A 10,325-nucleotide genomic window follows, 5' to 3' on the forward strand; every position below is an offset into this window, starting at 1 on the left:
CACCTGGCCTCCCGCATGCCCACTATACGCCCTCGCTCAAAGTCCGTCAACTGCACATACGGTTCACGTCCACGCTGTCGCGGCATGCTACCAGTGTTAAAGACTGCGATGGTGCTCCGTATGCCACGGCAAACTGGCTGACACTGACGGCGGCGGTGCACAAATGCTGCGCAGCTAGCGCCATTCGACGGCCAACACCGCGGTTCCTGGTGTGTCCGCTGTGCCGTGCGTGTGGTCATTGCTTGTACAGCCCTCTCGCAGTGTCCGGAGCAGGTATGGTGGGTCTGACACACCGGTGTCAATGTGTTCTTTTTTTCATTTTCAGGAGTGTAGTTAACCACAATACTATTTTAGAGAGAATTTTTCCGTCTGCAGATGCCCATAAAGATGTGAGGCGCCAATAAGCCTAGAAAGTTTTGTCCGTTCTTTCTGACATTAAAAGATGCATTCGCGTGTTATTTCTGTTTAAATACTAAGAACCGCACCAAAATTGAAACGCTCTTCTTGGGAACCAGCTGTCAACCGACTTTCTTACGACTCCCTGCACCTCCGAGTGCCGGACATAAACAAGGCAAAAGATAAATTTGCTATAAGAATTTATTCGGTATATCAGATGTACATGTTAACAAGGTGTTTATTCTTTCAGCTCATCCTCAAGCTTCTTATACTTCTCACTGTATTTTCCATCTTTATCGTAATGCTCCTTCAGGTTCTCCCATGTTTGTGGTTTCTGGTTGATCAAGAACTTGATAACTTTCCTGATGGCTTCCTTCTGTTTGTCATTACATTTTGCGCACTCAGTTTCTAGAGCGTCTGGGATGTCTTCTGCAAGAAAACAAACATCGAAATCTTCAGTGGAATGGAACTTTTTGTGATAAAAGTAGTTATTTCTTAAATCACAACTGCGAGTAATGTTATACGAAACAAAGATCACGGTTGCTATCAATACTTATTATACAGTGGCAGTTTCATTTTCATAAAAATTCAGTTCAATGCTTCATTATGAAGAGTGTATTAATAAGGTTAACATTAGCTACTTGTGCCAAACTCAATCTGAGTAATCTGTGGTACCTTTTCGTTTGGGAAATTGCAGGGTAAAGTTATATGCGAACCTGTTAACTTATTAAACGTAAATGTGAAAGATGTTATTCACATTGGCAGGCTTCAAAGTTTCTTTAACTTCTTAAATATTCTTGCATTCAACCTCATTGCTCAGCTGTTAACTTTGCAGCCCATAAAATTACTTACAAGACATCACATTTATGGAGCCATTTGTCGTCGTACATACATCAATTCTCAATGACAGTAATGTTATACATTGACAGACTTATACAGTAGTGGTATTTCAGTCGAGGACGAGACCAAGAAAATTTATTAAGCAAATGCTTTCGTATATTTCTTTTAAAAAAATTAAATTTAATAATGTTAGATAAAATAGGCACATAGATAACAATGAATACAAATAACTCTTATTATGACTTGCCATTTTCCTAGGTCTTTGAGTGTTACGAAGAAATACTACTAGCAGCGCAAATAAGTATCTTAGCATAAATAGCTCTTAGAAGCGAATTACACTATGTCATGAAATATCCGAACATGTATTAGTGAACACTAATGTGGGCTCTGTCCGGCCTTCGCCTTTTTGTCGGCCTAAACTCTGTTGCGGACGCTTTCAACGAGGTGTCTGAATTTGTGTGTGGAGGAATGACAGCCCAGTCCTCCACAGAAGCCGAAACCTGAGGAAGTAGTGATGTTGGTCATTGGGGTTTGAAGTCGGCGTTGTGACTCATTTCGAAGGTGTTACAGTGCGTTCGAGTGTGAACTCTGTGTTAGCTAATCAATTTAAGGAATGTTTACAAACCACTGCCTCACACATTTTCCTTTCCTTTGTGGCAGAGTGCATTGGCATTCTGATACAGTCATCGTTTCCGCACTGTTCCTCTACTGTATGCAGTACACAGTGCTTTCGAATGTATTTGTATCCTTAGGCAAGTAGAGTTTTCTTAACCGTAATACAAGGAGCACACCCTTACCACTGAAAACGTCCACCACGTCATCCGTACTCCACTTTTGGCACTGCACATGATGCTGGGTAACGTTCCTTATGCATTCGCTAAACCCAAACCGTGCCCGTGATGACTGGGTGTTGTGTGCTGTCCTTAGGTTAGTTAGGTCTAAGTAGTTCTAAATTCTGGGGGACTGATGACCATACCTGGTAAGTCCCATAATGCCCAGAGCCATTTTGAACCAAACCGTGCCATGGGATTGCCACGGGCTATAGTGTGATTGATTCCTCTAAATCCAGCATTCAACTGACCAGTGGAGTCGCTCTTTACATTATCCCCATCACCCCAAGCGTCACTTACCAGTGACTGTAGCAGCGTGCCGCTTAGGAGTGCCTCGATCAATGTCACCCATTCTTTTAACTCCCTCGCTTCAGCACTTGTGTGATCTGGACTGTTGGTAGCACTATTTAAAGTCGCGAATGATTCATTTCGCTCATTTCATGCGATTTTTATACAACCACGATGCGCAACGTTAGACGGCCTTCGTCTGTCAGTATATGAGGTCTTCCCGGTTTTCGTTTAGCTATCGTTGTTCCTTCGCTCTTCCATTTTACAATCACATCACCAACAGTTGATTTGGCCAGATTTAGAAAGGTTGAAATGTGCGTGATAGATTTGTTACTCAGATGACATCCAATGATCAGACCACGTTCGAAGTCACCGAGTTCTCCTGACGAACTAGTGCTGTTACTGGTTCTCTACTGACAACACAGCACTCTTTGCCTGTTTTTATACTGGCGAGTCCGCCTTCCGTGTCATCTGGGGTCAGTTCCTAACGACAAAGCGTTGCCTGTAAATTATTAATCAGATGATGTATTCTCGCCGCTTGGAATTCACTAATATGATGTTCAATGTGACCTTCATACTGCTGACAGTTGGGCTGTTAAGCTCATGCTTCTATCACATTAACTTCAGTAGACAGGCGAAACAAACATTACACTGCAAAATTGAAGCTAGAGTAAAAACTGCAGGACTGTTGGAATAATCCAACAAGGAATTACGACGTTGGGTGCAAATGCTCTTTTGAGATGAAGTTGGCAGAGAGGGCAATGCATCAAACTAGTTACAAGGGTAAGGACAAGGAAAAAAAATGCTTAGTCCTCCTTCGGAGTTTATCCGTCTCCTATACTTTTTGGTACGGATTTTTAATGTTAATAATGGTATAATGCACCAGATAAACTCTAGGTCTCCCGCCAGTGGCTCCATACCCGAGGTCGCTAACGCGCTGTACTTGCAGGAAATTTATAGCATCAGTATTTGGATGACAAGGGGAGGAGAGGTGGTAGCGAAATGTTGCCGCTCACTATATTTGGCGTCAGTGTTCTGCTGTAATTTCTAAAGCTCTCTTATGGAGGAAGGACATGTGGCACTGTTGATGGTGACTCATCCATCGGCAGTCTGTTGCCGCGAACCTTCCGGGAGAAGATTGCGTGTAACTGGGTTGAAATCTTGAGCTCTCTTGCGTTGCCCTCTGTGGTATACCATAGGCACAACTGAGACTTACATGAAGCAGAGCCAACCAGGATACTGAATGGCATTCAGTGGTGAGTGTCGCTTTTGTTTCTTGTGCTTAGATCTCGAGACCTACATTTCTACACATCCTGGAATTATGGTGTGTGGAGCAAGTGGATGTGACAGCAGGACTCATTTGGTAATTGTTTAATGTTTGCCAGTATGCCTATTTGGCAATCATTTGTCATACTCCGCTAGACCAGGATTGTTCAGCAGAATGATGCAAGAAGTTACACTGCATTTGTCATAACAAAGGCCTGCGGAATAGTCGAATCCTTGATTGGCACTCCTGGCCCTTTACCCTGTCGCCGTAGAGAATGCCTGGGACGAGGTAGTTGAAAACTGTACTTTCATGCCAACATCAGGCCAGCAGTCTTCATGAAAAGGTAACAAATTTCTAATTATGATATTCTGAGGCCATTTGATCAATGCCATAACGAATATAAGAGTGTACTCGTGCATGTGGGAGTCACGCCTCATACAGATGCTGACGATCGACAGCGGTTCCGAGTGGAATGAAAATTTAAACATTTAATATTGGTTTTGTGGTGAACGTCTCCACTTGGTTTGACAAACGTCGAACTGGTGCTTCATGATATGACACATTCCTTTTCCCTCACTTTGTTAAATAGTCATATTACTAAATTTGTTTTATCTATTTCTACTATTGTATTTGGATTGTACATGAAATTTCTGACTAATATTTCTCCATCCACCCATTTGCGCAACACATTACGATGGTCGGATACATTTTTGTTGATTACGAATTGCAATCATTGTGCCCTTACGGCCTACTCTACTTGGCTCAGCTGCATGTATTATTAGATCTGAGCTGCTGATGTTAAGTATTATACAGAGAATATTGTTTACAGAACAGTGAAGATTACGACGAACATAGCAAAAGCTGTCATCAGTCGCTGGTGCCAGGGAACTTACTCTTGAGCTCCTTGCCCTCCGGGGTGCAGTTCCTGTCGTCTTCCTCGGTGAGGCAGAGTTCATACTGGTGCATCAGGCGGTCGTTGGCGAGGATCTCGTCCAGGTCGATGTTGTCGAATTTGGTGGTGTACTTCTCCTCATCTGCGGCAGCTAGCGCCATGACGGCGAGCACCGCTACGAGTGCCAGGGTGGCCTTCATGTCTGCTGCTCTCCAGGGGACACTGAGGATGAAGGCGGAAGCACCGGCTCTCCTTATATACAGAAACTCCGCCATGGCGCTCTTGTTTTTCCCAAAGGTGCAATACGTAATAAGTACACAGCCCCCAGTTTTTCCCGCTGTTATTACATCGTTAGTTTTCCCATCCTCGTCGTGTCTGCTTGCAGCACTTTGAGTACAACACCGTCTTCCCTTTGTCCTCTACTCCTTTTCCTGTGTTGCAAGAGTTTAATTTCCTGTGGGTACTCGTACTAGCGACATCCGACATGTAAATGTATACCAGCAGAATATCAGTTGCAGTCTGTACAGGGTTTCCCCGGGCTGTTACACTTCACAGGACACACGAACAATGCTGCTGTCAAAATAGTTCCATCCAGAAGGTATAGTTACGCACACTAATTAACTATCTTCTACTTTGTTTATAAACTATTTCCGATTTTTTGTACCTGTTGTAAATATCGATTACAGAGCAAGACAAAGAGCGGCTGATGTGAAATTCGCTCAGTCTTTTTTGTGTTTATCTATCGAAACACTGAAGCTGCCTTTTAAAATGGAACTGAATAGTGTTTATCCCTAGGAACTCATTAAAACGGAATTTAGTCGATTGACAAGTTTTCTTTCATTTAAGGCGTATTTTTGTGGCAACCTGATGGTCATTCGGCGAAAGTATCCATGTTTTTTGAATTCCCTTGTCCTACCCACCACTCACACCTTTAGGTAATTAATCTGCAATGATAGGTAGATGACCAATCAACACTGTAAACTATCATTTATTTCGCAAGGATTTTTTTAACGCTAAATTGTGGCCCTACAGTTTCAAAAAGGTGATGGAATAGTGACACTGTAATTTAATTTTGTGATGAGGTGAGATACATATGTAATGAATATCAAAGTTACCATATGATCTATTCTTTATTACAAGTCATCACATAAAACGAGTTCAGTAGTTGCACTTAAAACTAAAACGAACGTGGTTCAAATGGTTTAAATGGCTCTAAGCACTATGAGACTAAACATCTGAGGTCATCAGTGCCCTAGAACTTAGAACTACTTAAACTTAACTAACCTAAGGACATCACACACATCCATGCCCGAGGCAGGATTCGAACCTGCGACCGTAGCGGTCGCACGGTTCCAGACTGAAGCGCCTAGAACCGCTCGGCTACACCGGCTGGCAAAACTAACATGTTTAATAACATCCTGTTCACTGACAAATTGTCATAAGAACATGAAACAGTTACTAGTAACTAAGGTTGGCAGATATTCAACACAAGAAACCGATATGTAGTTTACTACTACATTATTAGTACATTGATCTGTTTCAACGATCCGGCGACAGTGATTGCCAAAATTAACATGCGAGCAGTTACTGAGTATTTGCAATCTATACGAAGACTATTGCAGATCTTACCAGTTTTCTATTTTTTTAAAGTTATTTATTGTTTTAACACTGTCGTCGTGTTGTCCACTAGTGCTGCTGTCGGCAGCCATTGTTCCGGATGATGCCTGTGAATCCCGAAAAGATACCTAACACAAACTTTACATCATGCTCCACTTGGAGCCGCAAAGTGGAGTGACTACTTCTCACACCGAATTCTGCTGGGAAAATTCTGATTCCTTCACTACCAACGAATGAATAGCCTTTCGTTCCTCCTGTCTGTAACATTTGACCCATCTTCGGGAGCCAAACCTAGCCTCTCATGAGTTATCATCCAATGCCAAATGTCCATTCTCCTGTAGCGTCCTCCCGCTTGTCAACAGTTTTCCAAAACTACTACGTCAGACCAGACTGATCAATGAAATCCCCGCATTTTTGCACCCAGAGGCCTACAGCTAAAGAAAGAAATGCGATTCCGCTCGGTCCTGTCGGTGCCTCAAAGAAGCGCATTAGCATTTTTACATTTTGTTTCCTATGACCCTCCTAAGATTTCTATCTGCCTTATATATATATATGAGGGCCAGCTACAGATCTTTTCGGACGAGAAATTCACAGTCTCACACTTATAAAATACTCACACCTCCCCTCACATGTTCTGTGGCCCAACGGTATCTCGCCCTTCTATCGGCAGAATGGCGCCGTCTTTTCTGCATCCTCTACCGAAGGCTCATTGCAGCCCACCTTTGGGAACCTTTACTGTACATTACATCACCCCCGACGCAGAAAACGCTTTACGAAGGTGGGAGTGACGGTGATCACTTGCAGAATTCCAATGACTGATCTGAGCCCATTTGGAAGGCAGCGGCGTTAACTTTTGTCCACAATGTGTCCACTCACGATGGGCGTCCCCTCATCCTGTACAGTACACACAACAGCCTTAGGTGAATGCTGTCCTACATGGCGTCGGCGTCACCTTCTGCAAGTTACGTTATATCAATGGCTCCCTTTGGCCCACTTTCATCTGCTATCTCTCAATGAAATTGGCAGTCCAGCCAAACGTAATGCTCAAGAAATAAAACGCCTTCGCGTACTTTATGTACTGACAGTTACTATCAGATAATCTTTAGTAAAAATAAAGGAATACTCTATCTATCTAAAAGACTTCCATTATGAAACATCGTACCACTGCTAAAGCAATGAACTACTTTTCTTCTCCATAAAACCTATATGTCAGTGGACATGACTATACTTGATTCGTGAGTAGCTTAAATCCCTGTCCAGTAATCCAGATGTACATAAAGAAAAAAACACAGTACGGAAGGAGATTATAATTTAACGTCTCGTGGGCGAGTAGTTTGTTAAGGATAAACCACAAGTACGTAGTACTCCTCCGACCACTGTACAAATATTTATGACCACACAAACTGTTTTCGAATTCGACCTTTTTTGACTGTATTCAATGGGCTATTGACCACCAGCACAGACGGCTATTTCGTTCACATGAGAAACTGAAGCGTGCCCGTGTCCACTTCCTTAGCTGAGTGATCAGCGCCTCAGACAGAAACTGGAAGCAGTGAACCGCGTGGAAAGTGAATGAGGATATATAAAGTACCTCATACCCTTTGGAACATTTTTGTTGTAGATAGTTATCCTCCTGTCTGTTACAGAAAAATAAACGCTCTTAACATCAAAATTGGAATTTTCTTTCTTTAATACAGGTATCATTATGTTGATTTTTAAGGTGAGACAGAGAGATTTTTGTTTATGGTGCGCCCCACCATCAATTCCTCACCTGTGCCAACTTTTGCATCTCAGATTAGTATTTGCAATCTATGCCCTCAATTATGTGCTGGATGTACGTCAATCTCTATCTTCATCTACAATTTTTACTCTCTACAGCTCCCTCTAGCACCATGGATGTAATTCCCTGATGTCTTAACAGATGTCCTTCCTTTCTCTCTCTTCTTCATGTCAGTGTTTTCAATTTATCTTCCCTCGACGATTCTGCAGAGAACGCCGCCATTCGTTATTTTCTTACTCCACCTAATTTTCAACATTCTTCTGTAGCATCACATCTCAGATTCTTCGATAATCTTCTGTTCATGTTTTCCCACAGTCCATGTCTCACTACCATACAATGCTGTGTTCCAAACGTTCATTCTCAGGAATTTCTTCAGCAACTTAATACGTATGTTTGATCCTAGTAGACTTCTCTTGGACAGGAATGCGCTTTTGCTACGATTACCCGCTTTTTTATGTCCTCCCTGCGCTGTCTTTCACTGGTTATTTTGCTGCCCCTAGACAGCAGAATTCCTTATGATGTTAAATTTCTCACTGTTCTCATTCCTGCTACTTCTTATTTCTTTCGTCTTTCTTCTATTTCCTCTCAGCCCACATTCTGCACTTATTATACTGTTCATTCCATTCAACAGATCCTATAACTCTTCTTCACTTTGTCCACAATGAATCTTAACACCTTTCACCTTGAATTTTAATTCTTCTCTTCAACCTTTCTTTTATTTTCGTCACTGCATATTCGACGTACAGACTGAACCGTAGGGGCAAAAGACTACATCCCTGTCTTATATCCTCTTTAATCAGTGCACTTCGTTCTTGGTCTTCCGCTCTTGCTGTTCGCTCTCGGTTCTTGTAAATATAGTGCATTACCAGCCTCTCCCTATACCTTACCCCTTCTTCTACGGATACCGAATATCTCGCCTTTTACATTGTCGAACGCTATTTCGAAGTCTTACTTCCTTTATCAATCGCCACATCAGAACTCTCTGGAGCCTTTATCTTTCCTAAAGCCAAACTAATCGTCACCCAAAAAAATTCAGCATCCTTCTCCGTTCTTCTGTATATTACTCTTGTGAGAAACTTGCATGTACGAGCTGTTAAGTTCATTGTATGACTGACCGTTTTCCGAAAGTCTGATGGTACATTGCCTGTCTCATACATTCTACACACCAACATGAATATCGTTTGTTGCCACTTCGCCCAATGAATTTAGAAATTCTGATGTAGTGTTATCCACCCCTTTTCTCTTATTTGGTCATACGTCCTCCAAAGCAATTTTAAATGCTAATACTAGATCCCTCATATGTTCCCTGTCGCCTCCCATTCCTTTTTCTATCACCTCATCAAGTAAGTCCTCCCGCTCGCAGTGGCCTTGAATGTACTCTTTCCACATCTCCGGTCTCTGCTTTCCATTTAACCGGGGAGTTCCCATTACATTCTTAATTACAACAAAGGTTGTTTTGACTTTTTTTCTACCCTTAGTCAGTCATCCAGGCAATCATTTCTTTTTCGATTTATTTACATTTTTCATGCAGCCATTTCGTCTTAGCTCCCCTGTATTTCCTAAGTAACTTCTGTATTCTGAATTTCCCTGAAATTTTTTGTGGTTCCTTCTTTCGCCTATCAACTGAAGTATTCCTCCTGTTGCCTGTGGTATCGATAACTACGGTGCCATACCGTAGGTGCAAACTAGTACGTTGTCGCTACGAGAGCGGACGATCCACGCCCTCTAGCCGGCGTTGTGGAACTCAACGTGCGCCGCTCAACTTTCACCCCATTTCATCAAGTGCAGACGGCCGAGAAACATCGCTTCAGCTTAGCTTGCTGTAGAGACATGTAACATAGAAGACTACTTACAGTAAACTAAGTATAAAAGTTTTACAGCTGTTTTAAGAAATCTGTTGCAGGTATGTGACCACTTCGTCACTGTCGTGATATTGATCAACTGGAGTAACAATCGCAACGTTACAAGGCGCCTGAAAACCAAAACTCTTTGTCAAACCTGTGATTGCTTATTCTGCTCATTTATTACATTATCTTTAAGGTACTGACGTATCACAGGACACTTCGCATGAAATATTTGTTAGGATGACACGTGTTTGAGAGTAGGAGAAGAGCAGTCACGTATAGTGGAATTCATCTTTTATTGTATACATGTAGACGACACGAATAACATTGCACACCACAAAAATGAAGACACATACATGTTACGTGCTTTCCCATGCTCCATTGGTATCAATGATAAAAATTTCACTGTTTTTATATAATTTCTATGCATGTTGCATTCAATACCTTTATTAATTCAACACTTGGAAATATCACGTCATACAAAACAAGATGCTTGTCAATACGTCGCTTACCTCACATTGTGGACTCAGCGATGTTTTCCTGGCCTCACTACGCTCCACTCTTCCCAAAC

General features: G+C 42.2%; 1 protein-coding gene across 1 annotated transcript; it reads right to left on the minus strand.

Moving 5' to 3' along the window:
• Window positions 1-579: 579 nt before the first annotated feature.
• Window positions 580-4,737, minus strand: LOC126273127 (ejaculatory bulb-specific protein 3-like). The gene is made up of 2 exons (XM_049976584.1): window positions 4,515-4,737; window positions 580-825 (listed from the first exon to the last, which is right to left on the minus strand). The coding sequence occupies exons 1-2, from the start codon at window positions 4,711-4,713 to the stop codon at window positions 635-637; spliced, it is 390 nt and encodes a 129-aa protein (XP_049832541.1). The 5' UTR covers window positions 4,714-4,737; the 3' UTR covers window positions 580-634.
• Between the last annotated feature and the right edge of the window lie 5,588 nt (window positions 4,738-10,325).

Source organism: Schistocerca gregaria, chromosome 5 (genome assembly GCF_023897955.1).
Source record: "Schistocerca gregaria isolate iqSchGreg1 chromosome 5, iqSchGreg1.2, whole genome shotgun sequence".
In the NCBI taxonomy this organism is placed as follows: domain Eukaryota; kingdom Metazoa; phylum Arthropoda; class Insecta; order Orthoptera; family Acrididae; genus Schistocerca; species Schistocerca gregaria.